The following is a 16687-nucleotide window of genomic DNA, read 5'->3' as shown; positions in this document are numbered from 1 at the left end:
CCGGCATACCGATGTTCGTTATAAACCATCACAACATGAGTATTATTCGAACGGATTTGATGAATGGATGTTAGAAAACGACGTTAGAAGCCATTTCAAAATCCAAGATGGCGGCTTCCGGCATATCGATGTTCGTTATAAACCATCACAATATGAGTATTTTTCAAGCGGATTTAATGAGTGGATGTTAGCAAATGACGTTAGAAGCCGTTTCAAAATTCAAGATGGCGGCTTCCGGCATACCGATGTTCGTTATAAACCATCACAATATGAGTATTTTTCAAGCGGATTTAATGAGTGGATGTTAGAAAATGACGTTAGAAGCCGTTTAAAAATTCAAGATGGCGGCTTCCGGCATACCGATGTTCGTTACAAACGATCACAATATGAGTATTTTTCGAATGGATTTGATGAATGGATGTTAGAAAACGACGTTAGAAGTCGTTTCAAAATCCAAGATGGCGGCTTCCGGCATATCGATGTTCGTTATAAACCATCACAATATGAGTATTTTTCAAGCGGAATTAATGAGTGGATGTTAGAAAATGACGTTAGAAGCCGTTTCAAAAATCAAGATGGCGGCTTCCGGCATACCGATGTTCGTTACAAACGATCACAATATGAGTATTTTTCGAATGGATTTGATAAATGGATGTTAGAAAACGACGTTAGAGGCCGTTTTTAAATACAAGATGGCGGCTTCCGGCAAATCGATGTTCGTTACAAACCATCACAATATGAGTATTTTTCGAACGGATTTAATGAGTGGATGTTAGAAAACGACGTTAGAAGCCGTTTCTAAATCCAGGATGGCGATTTCCGGCATTTTGATATTCGTTACAAACCATCACAATATGAGTATTATTCGAAAGGATTCGATGAGTAGAAGTTGAAAACGGTACTTACAGTCGTTTCAACATCCAAGATAGCGGGAATGAGAATAAGTTGCATTATATTTTTGGTGCAAATTTCATTTTCGTTATAAACTGTCATAAAGAAATTAATAACGACGTATTCGTGATTGTTTTCATTTCGATACTCTTATAAATCTTATATTCCTGCTGTGGAGGCGATCAAAAACCGCAGTGGTTTTTCAAAAAGATGTTTTTTTGGCACAAGCACACCAGCATGATGTAATCGCTTGCCTACTGCTGGTTGTCACTAGTATCAAAATTTTCGATCGTTCTGAATTAAATGCTAGCGAGTGATGCTGGTGAAGAAATTCAAGATATCGACAGAATGAAAATCTTGCACTTTTTAACGGAACTCATGATTTGTTCCGATAAATGGAGACAATATAAAAAATTAGGAATACAGATAGTAGTATTATACAGCAATATTAGTATATATTAATACAACAATAAATTTCACAACAAATGCGCATCTTGTTTAGAACGATTCAAGTAGGATTTCTTATTGTTTGTAATATGACAAATGCTGATTCAAAAATATTTTTAAGAAGTAATAAGTTTGGAATGATATGTTATTGCGTGCAACGACTCTGTTTTTGAAATCCAAAGATAAATTTTAAGCAAAGTCGAAGTTTGCTGGGACAGATAGAAGAGTATAAATTTAAAAACCCGAAAAAAAGAGAATTTTTTTATTGGTATGACTGTTGACAAGTGTCTTCTTATTAGACTTTATCAAAATATGCGACAATTTTCTTATTTCGCTCTTAAATCGAAATTAGATTATAGCAATAAAAAGTCCATTTGAAAAAATATGATGTTTTTCTACTACAAATCAAATCAAAAATAAATTCAATCGTATCGTGCAACATTACCTGGAGCGTTGCGATGTATTCTTAATATTACCAATTGAAATCGATTTACTTTCCGATTAGCGTGTACGTGTTTTATAACAGCAATAGAAGACATCATATAATCGAGATATTCAGCTCTCATATTTTCCGAACAAATCATTAGCGACATACTTTTTTGATAGCATGGTGCTGCCAGTCGTGTCCGCATCGTAACTCGTACATACAAGTAGATGAGAAAATGTAAAATTCGCGCGTGAAAATAACAGCACTGCATACAGGGCTTGTATTGTGAATCCTCAAACAAACGAAGCAACAAAAAAACACCCGCTGAGAATACTTTGCTTGACATAACTGAATGAGAGTCCTATATTAGAGAGAAACTGGATGCGTGAGAGTATATGCTACTGAGCAGACCAGTTCCCTTGTTTGGTAAATTGCCTGTGCTCTTAGTCTCAATTAACACATGAACTAAGCAATCCATGGCAATGCAATGAAATGAAGGGTTCGCTCTCGTTTGTACTGTACGAGAATGAAGAACTTTGCTTCACGGCGTGCTACAAGATGCGAAGCAAGGTCATACAGGCAATATTTACGGTGTCTTTTTAGTGTAGGTTTGCAGAAATCATTTTTGAACATAACGTTTGTACTCCAAGACCAAATTTGATCACATTTCAAAAATATTTCAGACATTTTATAGCATAAATTTTGCATTTGAGTCCGTTTTCAAACGATCCATTTTTTTCTTGGAAGATTATACTGTGTATATATCCTACAAACAGCAATGTTTTTTCAATTAATATTCATTGGAACTAAAAGTTATCAATCTAGTTTTCTCAAAGGCATCTTCAATATGCGAACCATTCATCAAAGGCTAACCTCATGAAGCATACTCATCAGCTGGCAGACATGTTCAGGAACTAATGAACGTACGAAGCAGCTCTCCTTGCTTGGGTTGAGCTGTGAGTTCTACCTAACATACGAATGTATGACATACACTTGACATGATATGTCAGCTGTTTTTCAAAGAAGGGCGAATCTTACATAAGTAAACAAATCGAGTTGGCAAGCGTTTAAATTATGCTGGTGTGCTTGTGCCAAAATACTGGCAGCCAACAGAAATGCAAACTGGCCATATCGTAGTCATAGGTCAATATTGGCGTTCTTTTCCATTCAATTCATGTTTAAATTTTTTTTGGATGGTTGTAAATATTCGTTGGTATGAGCAAAATCTAATGATTTTCGATCCCTTAATCCGTAGTTCAAATATTATTACAATGTTATTTCTTCAAGAATTGTTTGCTTTCGAAAAAGTACTACGATTTTCGATCGCCTTCATAACAGCAATATAAGATTTGGAAGAATATCGAGATGAAAACAATTTATGAATTTCTTTATGACAGTTTATAACCAAAAACTAAATTCGCTCATTCTGTCCACCATCTAGGATGTTGGAATTACTGTAAGCATCATTTTCAAGTTCTACTCATCGAATCCGCTAGAAAAATACTCATATTGGAATGGTTTCTAACGACTATCGATACGCCGGAAGTCGCCATCTTGTATTTAGAAACGGCTACTAATATTGTGATCGTTTGTAACGAACATTGATATGCCGGAAGCCGCCATCTTGGATTTTAAAAAGGGCTTCTAACGTCGTTTTCTAACATCCATTCATCAAATCCATTCGAAAAATAACCATATTGTGATCAATTGTAACTAACATCGATATGCCGGAAGCCGCCATCTTGGATTTTGAAACGGCTTCTAACGCCGTTTTCTTACATCCATTCATCGAATCTGTTCGAAAAATATTCATATTGTGATAGTTTGTAACGAACATCGATATGCCGGAAGCCGCCATCTTGGATTTTGAAACGGCTTATAACGTCGTTTTCTAACATCCATTCATCAAATCCATTCGAAAAATACCCATATTGTGATCAATTGTAACTAACATCGATATGCCGGAAGCCGCCATCTTGGATTTTGAAACGGCTTCTAACGCCGTTTTCTTACATCCATTCATCGAATCTGTTCGAAAAATATTCATATTGTGATAGTTTGTAACGAACATCGATATGCCGGAAGCCGCCATCTTGGATTTTGAAACGGCTTCTAACGCCGTTTTCTTACATCCATTCATCGAATCTGTTCGAAAAATATTCATATTGTGATAGTTTGTAACGAACATCGATATGCCGGAAGCCGCCGTCTTGGATTTTGAAAAGGGCTTCTAACGTCGTTTTCTAACATCCATTCATCAAATCCATTCGAAAAATACTCATATTGTGATCGTTTGTAACGAACATCGATATGCCGGAAGCCGCCATCTTGGATTTTGAAACGGCTTCTAACGTCGTTTTCTAACATCCATTCATCAAATCCATGCGAAAAATACCCATATTGTGATCAATTGTAACTAACATCGATATGCCGGAAGCCGCCATCTTGGATTTTAATTTTGGCTTCTAACGCCGTTTTCTTACATCCATTCATCGAATCTGTTCGAAAAATATTCATATTGTGATAGTTTGTAACGAACATCGATATGCCGGAAACCGCCATCTTGGTTTTTGAAACGGCTTCTAACGTCGTTTTCTAACATCCATTCATCAAATCCATTCGAAAAATACCCATATTTTGATGGTTTCTAACGAATATCGATATGCCGGAAGTCGCCATGTTGTATTTAGAAACGGCTTCTAACGTCGTTTTCTAACATCCATTTATCGAATCCGTTCGAAAAATATTAATATTGTGATGGTTTGTAACGAACATCGATATACCGGAAGCCGCCATCTTGGATTTTGAAACGGCTTCTAACGTCGTTTTCTAACATCCACTCATCAAACCTTTTCATTTTATTATTCAATTAAATTTTGATTTTTTTTTTTCAAAATATCCCTTTTTGCATTCGTTGACAACCCTACGCACCTTGACAAAGTTAAAAGCTACGGTATTTGATCCCCTCCACAGCAGCAATTTGCAATTCAACCATTTCATGGAACGGTATGGATATGAAACCCGTCACTAATGACGCCGTTTTGAATTTCTTCATGAATTTTTTTTTTTTTTTTCATAAATACGTTTATTTCATAGGCAATATACATAAGTTTTTCTTCGCCGTGGCATCCACAATACATAGTAGTTTAAACCTAATACATTTCGAATATCATATTAGTATGTTGGTACTCATTAGTTAATCTAAACACTGTTTTTATCAAGCGAGTTGCTATTTTAATTACATTAAATAAAATACATTTATTTTGTACATGATCTTATAACTATTTCAGGATTGTTTGTATCAGTTCACCACTTATATTCAATATCCTATAGTTGGCTATTGGTTGAACTCATGGAAGAGAAAACAGTTTAACATAAAATAAAATTTAAATTGGAACTCCAATGGATTTAATGAAATGATAAAGAAGTTTCATGTATGGAAGGTCACGACAAGCAAGAATGTCGCGAACTGGGACATTGGATAGTCTACCTTGGGTACGCAAGGAGTTTCTTCATGAATGTTTATTGCCAGAAATGAAATTCGTACCGAAGACAAAATGCAGCCGATTCTATTGAGGACTATCATTCTTTCGTTACATTCATCGTCCAACACGAGTAAGACTGCCGCCACTACATTCATGAAACGCTCGCTCATGACTGTCACATGCGACTTTCATCTGTATGGTTCGTGCGACATTCATGTGTGACAGCCCGAATAGTAGGCAACATGAAAGTTTCCAGCACACGACATTCAAAAAAAATGTCAGCAGTTTCCAGCACTGGTGTTAAGTGAATATGTGGTTTGAAAATATGTGGTTCGAAAATATGAAATTTCTTCTGTTGTACAACATAATTTTTATTTCCTTTATTCATTCGAAATCGTTTTCGAATATTTTTTTTCATGAAATTCTTCTACTATATAGACTAAGAAAGTGTGGTAGAGCTTATTAATTCCTTAATGAATTTTCCAAAATATACATTACATTACATCGAATATAGAAGGTTTGGTAATGAAATATTCATTTACCTGTCAAAAACAGTCAGTCAATTTATTACTACCCACTAGTGGATTAATTTCATGCAATTTTCGAGCATACACTGAGCTAACTAAAAATAGGATCAAAAAATATTTCAAACACTGAAAAGTGTCTTTTAATATATAGGTATTCATATGTCGATGTATATCAGACACTTATCCGAATGATTCTCCCGATATCGAAATCATGTTATAGCCTGATTAATCTTGTTTTACTCAAACAACTGCAAAACTGATTAAGGTTATTTAAAATTTACAAAGTGGTTTCGTTGAACCGCAATAGTCTAATCTCTTCACGTTTCGTCTTTGACTCGTCAGTGTATAACAGTTTATGTTGTACTGTTATGTCACCTAGTAGCTTAGCATAAATCGCTAAACGGACGTAAAGTTTGTGCTATTTGCAGAATACGTTCTATTTTGCACCGAAGTGCAATGTCTTTACTGATGTGCCGACCGAACCAACGAATTTTCAACTTTTACTAGCCGATTCAAGCCTGGTTATGTAGAGATTAGCCATATTTTGTTCTTAGGGCACACATTTTCTTTTCATTATGTATGCCAGTTATGTGGCCTAAGTGCAAAAAAAACTCCTATTAGTAGTAATTGATTAACGAAATTACAGAAGCTCGGTACAAGCAATTTAATTTCCCTATACGAGGTCTGTTCAAAAAGTACCCGGAATTCTCATTTTTCTAAAAAAATATTTATTTATTCGTCTACATCTATATGGTCCCCTTCAAAGTAATCCCCCTAGATATAATACACTTATGCCAGCGTTTTTTCCAGTCTTCGAAACACCCTTGATAGTCACTTTTTGTAATGCTCTGTAACACTCTCAGCGATTCTGCCGTTATCTCTTCAATGCTTTTGTTTCGACATCATAACCGTACACCCATGTTTCATCACCAGTTATGACCCTTTCAAGTAAATTTGGATCGTTGTTGACGTCGTTTAACAGCGATGATAATGCGTTTGTTTTTTTTTTACCAAAATTCAGCAGTTTTGGAACGAATATTGCTGCCACTCGTTTCATGCCCAAAACATTTGAAAAAATATGATGGCATGAGCCAACTGATATGCCAACTTCATCAGCAACTTCTCTAATAGTGATTCGGCGATCATCCATTTTTTCCACTTTGCCCACATTTTCATCGATTATTGACGTGCTGGGTCGACCGGAGCGTTCGTCGTCTTCAACGTCTTCGCGGCCATCTTGGAAACGCTTATACCACTCGTAAACACTTGTTTTTTTCATAGCAGACTCACCGTAGGCTCTCTGTAACATTTCGCACACTTGGTTACACTTTATTTCATTTTTCACGCAAAATTTAATACAAATTCTTTGACTCTTCAATTCTTCCATTGTTTAAACTAACAAAAATCGCCGAGCTCAAAAAAACATGTCTATACCAGCCGCTACAAGACAGAATGTAAACAATGAATACAGCTGAAAATTTCACCATACATTAGGGACATATGTACCAACACAATAAAAAAAAAATTTGACCACCGGACTCTCCAGACGCGCGCAATTAAAAAATTCCGGGAACTTTTTGAACAGACCTCGTATGTATTTTCAGATTTACCGCATAAATTTTTTTTTTTCGCATAATTCTGTAAACCATCAAGTGTTCATTGTTAACAGATGTTTACTGAATTTTTTCGACAAACAACGAAATCAAATCTAAGCGTGAAAGTATAAATTATGCTGATTTTTTTTTTTCAAATCTAATGCACGAGTTTTGAAAGTGTATTACATTTTCAGATAGCATCGTTGCAGTAGAGTCTGGTTACACTTTTGTTTGTTGCGAATCTACACGAGCCAGTAATGGCATTTTTATTGATCGACTAGGTAATGACATTCCAATTTTGTACACTGATTTCGTCATAACTGCCCTTACAGGTTCATTAAAAATGACATTACTTTTTTTTTTATTCAATATTATAATAAAATTTTAAGGCACACTGCTTAAGCTCTAAGATGCCAAGGGTATTTACTAATCTTAATTACGACTAACTTAAAACTAGAATAGTATCACTATGTAATGTAGTATCGGGATAGCGGATTCTCGAGAATTCAGCTTTCAGCTGGCGATCGACAGTGGCCGGTGAATTGAATATTGCATGAGGGTCTTCCATATGGCGTTAGTGAATATCCATATTGGCCGCATCCTTCGGTCCGTGTGGGTCCGCGGGAGGAAAAATGACATTACTTGATATAAATGATATTATTGGTTCTCCTGTAAGGTCCCCTTATATGTTACTAACATCAATCTCAACCATTTCAGAGTTATCAGAATACCGAAGTATCATCCGACATTTTCCTAAAATTTACAAAACAGTAACGTTATCGATTTGTATTTATATATCTTGTAAATATGACTGTACTCAGTCCAAGAAAATATTCTTCTTACTTTCGTATGGGTTTCGTTTTTTTTGTGGCACCCAAAAGAGAAAGAATATGACATGATAAGCTCCTCTTATAACAATCAAGCGATTGGACTGCGTTCGGATCACTTATTCTCAGTCACTTGGAAGTTATGAGTTCTTATACAGTTCTCTACTACCGACATTTTTCGCTTCTTTTTTACGCAGTTTGTCAAAAAAGGGAAATAAAAATCAATACAATACTCAATTTGTTTGATCATTCTCGCCCTAAAACATCACAAACAGTATTTTAGATCTCCTTGAATCGTAACTGATTCAAAGAATCATTTTTGAGCAGAATTGTCTATTGCTGAAGTATTTTACTGTCACTTTGTTATATGAACACTTTGTCACCGTTAACAAAAAAACGCATGGACCGAATCAAATTTAATTATTAATATATAAATTAAGTACTGCTGAATCCTGGGAACCAATCGAAGCAGCGATCCGGGGTTCCCATTTACAACAAAAGGTAGCCAGAGATAATGGTAACATAATTTGATTGACGGACTTCACTTGAAATTACATTTATTGTGCATAAAGGTGGTGTTCAATTGTGTTTCTCTTATCACTTTATTGCTGTATCGGAGAGTGGTTGTTGTAAATCAATTATCAGTGGATGTATTAGGATCTGCACAATTGGTAGAATTAACACTGCTGGTGACATCGAACCAAATCAGAATTGCTTCGCACAATCAATGACATCACGGATAGTGTTCCCAATTAAATTCACTGCAAAACTTGATAACATGTTTATCTTATCATTTCGAAATGTGTGTTCTTTGACTAATCCAAATTTTTAACCGTTAAGTAAAGGTTGCAATGAGCAAGCAATACGATGGATATCACAAACTGCGTTATTTTGTTCGTCGTTCGCAAATGCTAAAATTGCTAAATGTCTTACGTCAATCCCGCACCTATGTTAGATACTGATTCTTTTCTTCTTCTATATGACTGAAATTTCAGGTTGAAACGTAGTCCAGGGAAAATGTCTCAAGCTGATGCTCTGTCGCTACTTGCACTGCTAGAGTCCCGTGATCCTTACGCCGTCGACTATTACCCGCTCATTCCACCGGCCAACGGTCCCAATGATGTTCTACCCTATTCGGCAAACTTCTACCAAGACGTCCCCCTTGCACTAGCTCTAGCCCATTCTCCTGAAAACGCCGGTCAGTTGGCACCCTACAGCGACGCAGACGGTGATTGGATGAACGCGTGGACCGAGCCGGCCGTCGACTATCTTGGATTCCCGTTGGACATTGACACCATTTCCCGACTGGACGGATATGGCGCCAAACCTACCAAAACCGGTGAGTGAAGTGATGGGTTCTTGTGTTGCTTTATCGTGGAGTTCGACAGCTGGAGCATAATATAGTTATGGATAGAACCGATAAAGTTCTCGTATCAAAAGTCTTTCTATTTGATGATATTATATGTGCCTTCATTATTTGTAAGCAGTTCATTAATAACAATATTCAGGAAGGAAATGTTTGAATTTCTATTCGATTCTCGATTCTCTCAACTAGGCTTTGAATTACACACATTCTCAAATGCATTGATACACTGAGCAAAAACGAAGTTTGTTTGTGAAAAAAAAATTATCTTTTTTTTGCTATAAAATAACAAAGTTTTCTAAACAAAAATTATAATTTGATTTGTTGATGCATTAGGTTTGGATTTCCTTTTCAAAAAACGAAAATATGCCAGAAAAAAAGAAAAATATGCCAGATTACACATAAGCGTTTCTAAGACATTTGGCATCAAGCAAAATATTTTGGATTCCAGAAACTTCTTGATCCCCTGACTTTAAAAAAATGAAAATCTTTGACCAGGCAGTACATACCCACAATAGCTCTAATATCGCACAAGCACTTTATTGAGGTGCTGAATCTTTTAGCCCCAACCATTTTGTGAAATTGGCACACCAATGTTTATTGTTGATCATATGAATCATCAATGCAATTATTTTGAACTCATCTGTTTGCTTTATGTCTGGTAGAAATCAAACGATTTGTATTTTTGGTGTCGTTAAATCACAATAGTATAAGAACTATGAAACCCAAACTCATTTTTGTGATTTTATTTCTACAGTTGTGTCAGCGCCTAGGAGAGGGAATCAACGTGCTATGACCTCCAAATTCGAAGTAAATCTCTTTCCAGCAAGCTTCTTTTTAAATAGTCAAGCAAGCTTCTTTGTAAAATAGTCGCTGGGGGCTAAATGTGGCATTTATGGTGGATGCGGTAGCAATTCTAATTTTGATGCAAGAAATTCAAAAACACGGCACCTCATTTGCAAAAACTTTTTCATATTCAATATCTTTCATATTCATATTTTTACGATTCCCGCTATCCACTGAGCAATTCCAGAAATTAACAGCATGAAAAGTGGCAAAATCAGAATGAATCGTAGCATGACAAAACATCTTAATCGTTTTCAGTATGATAAAATATTTGTTTTTCACGGATGGAGAGACAGATTCGACAAAAGACTGTTTTTTAAAAAGGGTGTATGTATACTTTCTTCAAATCATGGTAACTTGCACTTTTTTTTCAAATCTTGGTAGAAACTATGAATTGTACATATATTATGTCCTATAACAGTAGGAGATAGGTTTTACATTCTTAAAATTATATACACTGTAAAAAAGTTTGATACTTTTTAAGAATAAGAATACTAACCGAAAGACTAAAATTTAAAAGGTTAAGTTAAGGTTTAAAATAAAATTATTAAAAAATGTATAAAAGAGACGGTCTCTTTTATACATTTTTTAATAATTTTATTTTAAACCTTAACGTAAAGCATTGAACATTTTAGTATAAATTTGATAAGAGTGAATTAAAAAAAGGCGAAGTTACAGCTAAAACATCTGCAAAAGTTTAAACTTTTGCTTTATCATTTAGACACTTTAATGTTATTCTAACGAACTAAAAGAAATAAACTAGCTAATAACGACGTTTCTCCTAGAAGCAGCCAATCGCGATATAATTAGGTATGAAACAAAAAAAAACTGTGACTTCTGTAGATTGCCGCTTAAAAGCGTCGCTTTAAAAGGAAATAAATTCCATCTCCGCCTAACAGTCCAATTCGAACCACTAAGCAGACGCAAAGTTCATACAATTTAAGGAGCAAGACACCTTGCAAGTGTTGACATTTATGTGTGCGTAAAAAGAAATTCCATAAGCAGGTTTTTTCCTGTTTTCAATCAATAAATCTTGCATATGGTTGAAAAATAAACAAATCAGTTCATTCTGTTCAGAATTGCAATTCAAGAAAATCGAAAATCTTAGTCTAATACACTTCCGTTTTTCTGGAAACTGCTCGAGAAAAATTATTTCAGTTTCAGTTTACTTCCACTAACACATTTGATTAGCAACATACACATTTGTGTAATTTTCGAATTCCTGGAATCTCCAATATGGTCTGTCCAACACGAAAACGTTCTTGTCTCGACTGTGTCCAATAATAATGATGATGCAGATGTCAAACGTCGCAAACGGTTGCTGTGATGGAGATGCACTGATTGCTAATGGTCACGGAAGGTAACGGCGAAACGTGGTAATTAAGTTGTGGTCTAGGACCACACAACATTCCTATACGGATTTTCTTTTGCAGAAATTATTGCGAAATAAAGATTTACGTACCTTCTATAAGTTTAACACGCGAAAGGCGTGGTTATGGAATATTATCAAAAAACTATTTATTTTTCCGGAAAACTGTTTTTGTAACAGAAAATATTTAATTTTGTTTATTTTGTGTAGCGCAATCTAATACAAATGCATTGAGGCAGTGTTGTTAACTTTTTTATTAGGGAATTAAAATTTACATTCATAAAATGTAAGTAATTTTTCATCAAACGTTGGTGAAAAATTGTTCAAAACTGATATTGCATTCAAAAAGATAGGCTTAACATTCATTCGCTATTGCTAAAAAAGATTGTTTTAAACTCAATCGTTCAGGCCACTTTGATAAACTGGTTGCATTGCATATATGAATACATAGATATGACATACGTACCAAATAAAATGTATGTAATACACAAAGAAATTACCAATACAAGTTAACTTGGTTTACTCTTGATCCTTAAGGATATTTTATTAGGTGTCATATCCTATCTGACGTCTCGGTCGAAAACGTGTGACGAACGACTACTGGCCGTCGCAGAATTTGAACATTTATGGGTTTTTGGTATGTAAAAAAGTACACATTTTGTTTCGATTTCTTCGTGTTTCGCCTTCGGATCATCAGTGTTTAAAGCAGTTCAAATTGAATTGGAATTATTTTATTGCAACTTCACTTCTCGGTCTTCCAAAATGACGGAATAAACATTTGAGACGATTTCCGAAGCAACAGCCTTATTTGGACGACCAGAGCGTAGAGCATTTTCGGTGTTTGGACGACCACTTTTAAATTCAGCGATTTGCTTGAAACAGAGCCAGGATAATGCGAGTCAAGCCATTTGTTTACTTTCGCAGTATTATTTTCAATAGAAAATAGGGTTCTAATTTTCATTGTTTTCAAGTTTTTAAAAGTAGCGACACTGAAAAAACAACGATCAACACATCAATGAACCGAATGTCATGAAATTTTGACAGATGGCAAAAAAATGCTTTGTCTGGTACAACATATGTCTCAAAGACGCCACCAAATCTCTTAATACACTGATGGATGTATGGGAAGTATTGTTTTCTGCTAACTTTACACATAAAACTATTTAACACCTATCGCTCTGTAATTTCCTGTGTATGTATGTGACAAAAAATGTTACTTGATTGTCTTGAAAATAGCGAAGCCGATTTCTACAAACTTAGATTTAATAGATTTAAATGAATGTAATATTCATTTAAATCAATTATTGTTTTACTTTCATCTGAATTACAAAGTTATATGTGTAATGAGAGTAAGGGCATGTTCAGGAGTGTTCCAGTTCTAGATGCATAATTTATGTCATTTTCAAAATTTAAATCTAGAAATAAAAATAAGAAAACTAGCAACTGGGGATACGTTTGTTTCAATTTTAGTTCTATTGTAGATCGCCCATATAAAACTTGAAACTGCTGAAGTTGCTCTAATGTCATAAATTTTCTCAAAGATGGGGCAACCAATTTAAGCAATATTTGAATTAAATGAAAGGTCTGACAATTTCTTTTAATTTCATTCGGATCTAACTTCCATCTCCGAAAATCCGAGGCGATGAGTGAAAAATCTTCCACTTCAAGAATGTGTTTTATTAATGAAGATGTAACGAGAAACTAATCTTTTAAAACCAAAGGTGTTATCAGTTGTGATCACACATTTCGTGATCCAGTTTTCGGTTATAGAAGTCTCCAAAATAACGATGGAAAATCCAAGATACAACCAATTTCACTTTCTCAGAGATGACGGAGTAGATTTTAGTTAACTTTGTTTCAAATGAAATGTGTTTGGAGATTATTTCTATTTGTTGGCATTGGTTGTTGACCAAATTCTACAAGGTAATGAGTTTTAAAATTGTCAGATCATCATATAAAGTGACGCAGCATAAAAAGTATTTAAAACTTTTCCATTTTCCTGGTCTTGTTAGTTTATGGTGAAACAAACTTTCGGCTTTAAACAGACTCGGTTATACACGTATAAAATTCCATTCTCGGAATCAGTAGCGTACCTAGGGGGAGCGAAGGGGCGCAACATTTGAAGGGGCGGCAAAGTCATCTTTGCGACATTTTTTTTTTGCTCGTCGAAGATCTTTGCAGATATCCGGATTTTTTGTTCACCTTTTTTTTTTTTGCTGTCCTGCTTGTTTTTTTGCTCACTAATCCAACGATGGAGGCGGCAAAACTCTCTTTTTTCGGGCGCCAAATTTCCTCGGTACGTCACTGCTCGGAACCATGATTAAGAAATCTTTAAATCAAATAATGACTCTACTATGATTAAAAAACCATGAAATCATGATTGTTTAATCATGATACCGGCAATGGATTTTTCTTCGTGTATCGGACCCCGCCAGTTTTCAATTCCGGTTTTATTGACATTCAAACAGCTGCATATTCAGTAGTCAGTTCAGTAATTGTTACATTTACTGAACGATCAGTAGAGTTGCTTTGAACATCTTCATGTCATAATTACACTGACTTGTTAATTTTTCATTACCAACGTTCGGTGAAATTTACAAACATTTCGTAAATATATGAATGTTCGTTTGTTGTTACTAGATTTTAGATGACTAGTACTTACTGTTCAATAATAAATAAAACTTATATAAAAAATACAATCATTGATCATCGTCGGAGGTTCAGATCCAGTATCATTGATCATCGTCGGAGGTTCAGATCCAGTCAATTGTGTGATCGTCATCACTTTTGTTTAAGAGTAGCAATATGAACTCTAATTCGCATAGGGTAGAGTGTTATAAAATGGCCTCCTTAAGAAAATATAGAGATATTTATAAATGTATTAATATACAGGGTGCTCCATATTTTATGTCGGTATGTAAACGTTGAATAACTTTAAGGAAAAAATTCCGATTTCTATAAATCATGAATTTTTATGAAAACAATATCAATTAAGTGGCCACCTTGATTAGCAATTAAAAATGACTTCTTTTTTCTGTGTTTTCCATTACCTTTTCGAGCATCACGGGTGTTATAGCGTCGATTTTAGCACGAATGTTTGGCTTGAGCTCGTCAGCCTAGTTTGAGGCTGGTTGGCGTAAACCTTGTCCACAAAAAGAAGTCCGGGGGTTTAAACCAATAGTATTGTCAGAAGAAGCCTTTTTTCCGATATGCACTATCACTATCACTATCACTATCAAAGATATGGCAATATTACTTCGCATGGCTAAACCATGAATATAAACATTAGAATAGCTAAAAGTTTGTTATTGAACGTCGAAAGCCGACTATTAGACGTTTTATACGGAAAAATGTTTATTTAGTCAACGTTAAATCTCACGCCGCATGATATTTTAGGTTTATTCATATTGTATATCAGACTAGAAAAATCCTACAAAAATATAGTGTTAGTGATAAAACTTTTGTTTAGAAAAGTCATATATGCTTAAAAAAGGAAAGAAATCATATATGCTTAAAAAAGGAAAGGCAGATTTGATTTTTACCCATGTAGTCAGTAATGTTTACTGAAATTCTGCATTATTATCATTTGATTCACAGGAAATGAGCAAAAATTTCACTGAATTGGGAAAAAGTAATGACATTCCATTTTTTTATCCAAGCCCTAAGGGTGTTTTTTACCTACGCGATAAACACATGACTTTACGTACTTGCTCGTACCGCTTGATTATGTGCCTAATTTATTGAAGCAATATTTTCATCTCATTCCAGGATTCTCTCACCAGAAGCGATTTAGGATTACAAAGCGAAAACGTAGCGTGAGTCAGGACAATAGCGATGATTGTAAAAATGACAAAAAGTCATGTCTATTGCAAAAATACGCCCAACTGCCACCCAACAAAGTCTCATCGGATTAGGTTAGGTGGTAACGGAATTCGACCTCGGCACTTCCCACATTGAACACAGTTGCATTGGTGAAACATTAATCGTAAACGAAACTCATATATATGGATCCACAAAAACCAAAACCCGCAAGCAATGGAAAGTCAGGCGGAGAAAACGACTTGAAGGAAATTGAGTAAGATCACACTCTTGAATGCTTCCATACTACGCGAAAAAAGAACGGTAAAACGGCAACCAACAATCGGATCAATGGACATTGGATTATGAATATAGCTAAATCATTGTATTTGTCAGGATTTTCTTAGTATATATACATATATATATATATTTCTCCGTAATTTCGTTGAAAAATATTCATGGGAATGGAATATTACATTACATTTTTGAAATAAAATGAAACTTACATTATACAAACAAATATTTAATCAAATTTGAATAATGATGTTTTCCCGTTCAAATGGTGTTTAAAAATAATCAAAATATAATACTTAAATATTATGACTACCATTGCAAATGATTGTAATATCAGACACCTTTCAGAAAGCCGCTAGAGAGAACACTCAAGATCTAGAGTTCTCCAACACGGGGGGCTATATCAAATAACTTGCTGTATTGTAACTAGCAATGATACATTAACATCACAATTGACAAAATGCGATAAGATACGGTTCAGAGGTAAAAGAATAGTATTAGTTTAAAGAATTAAACTTAATTAAAACTTTAAACAAATATATAGTATACATATATATTTATCACAAGACAATGCTGATCGTTCAAAATCCACAATAAACATTACTAGCAACTAGACGGTGTTATTTTGCACATCAAAAGTGAAACGGAACAAAAATCTACAAAAGCCGTGATTGTTTTCTTACGAATCGAGAAAAGTTTTACTCCTAGGTTTCCTAGTCGGTTATACCAAACAGTCGCTGTTGCAGATGCCAATTGAGGGAGACAGCAGTGCTGTTGAACACGAATTTCAAATAAAAAATTCTTTGATTGGAAAACAA

General features: G+C 34.8%; 1 protein-coding gene across 2 annotated transcripts in view; it reads left to right on the top strand.

Annotated features, from left to right (window-relative positions):
* LOC131427241 (uncharacterized) overlaps window positions 1-16687 on the top strand; it is a 217195-nt gene extending 200508 nt beyond the window's left edge. For both annotated transcript variants that reach the window (XM_058590251.1, XM_058590253.1), the window contains exons 5-6: window positions 9195-9538; window positions 15546-16687. In XM_058590251.1, coding sequence (XP_058446234.1) covers window positions 9195-9538; window positions 15546-15691 — 490 coding nt within the window. In that variant the 3' untranslated portion in view covers window positions 15692-16687. The remainder of the gene's footprint in view (window positions 1-9194; window positions 9539-15545) is intronic.

This window comes from Malaya genurostris, chromosome 2 (assembly GCF_030247185.1).
Source record: "Malaya genurostris strain Urasoe2022 chromosome 2, Malgen_1.1, whole genome shotgun sequence".
Taxonomy (NCBI): domain Eukaryota; kingdom Metazoa; phylum Arthropoda; class Insecta; order Diptera; family Culicidae; genus Malaya; species Malaya genurostris.
This window is presented reverse-complemented; position numbering and strand designations above follow the sequence as displayed.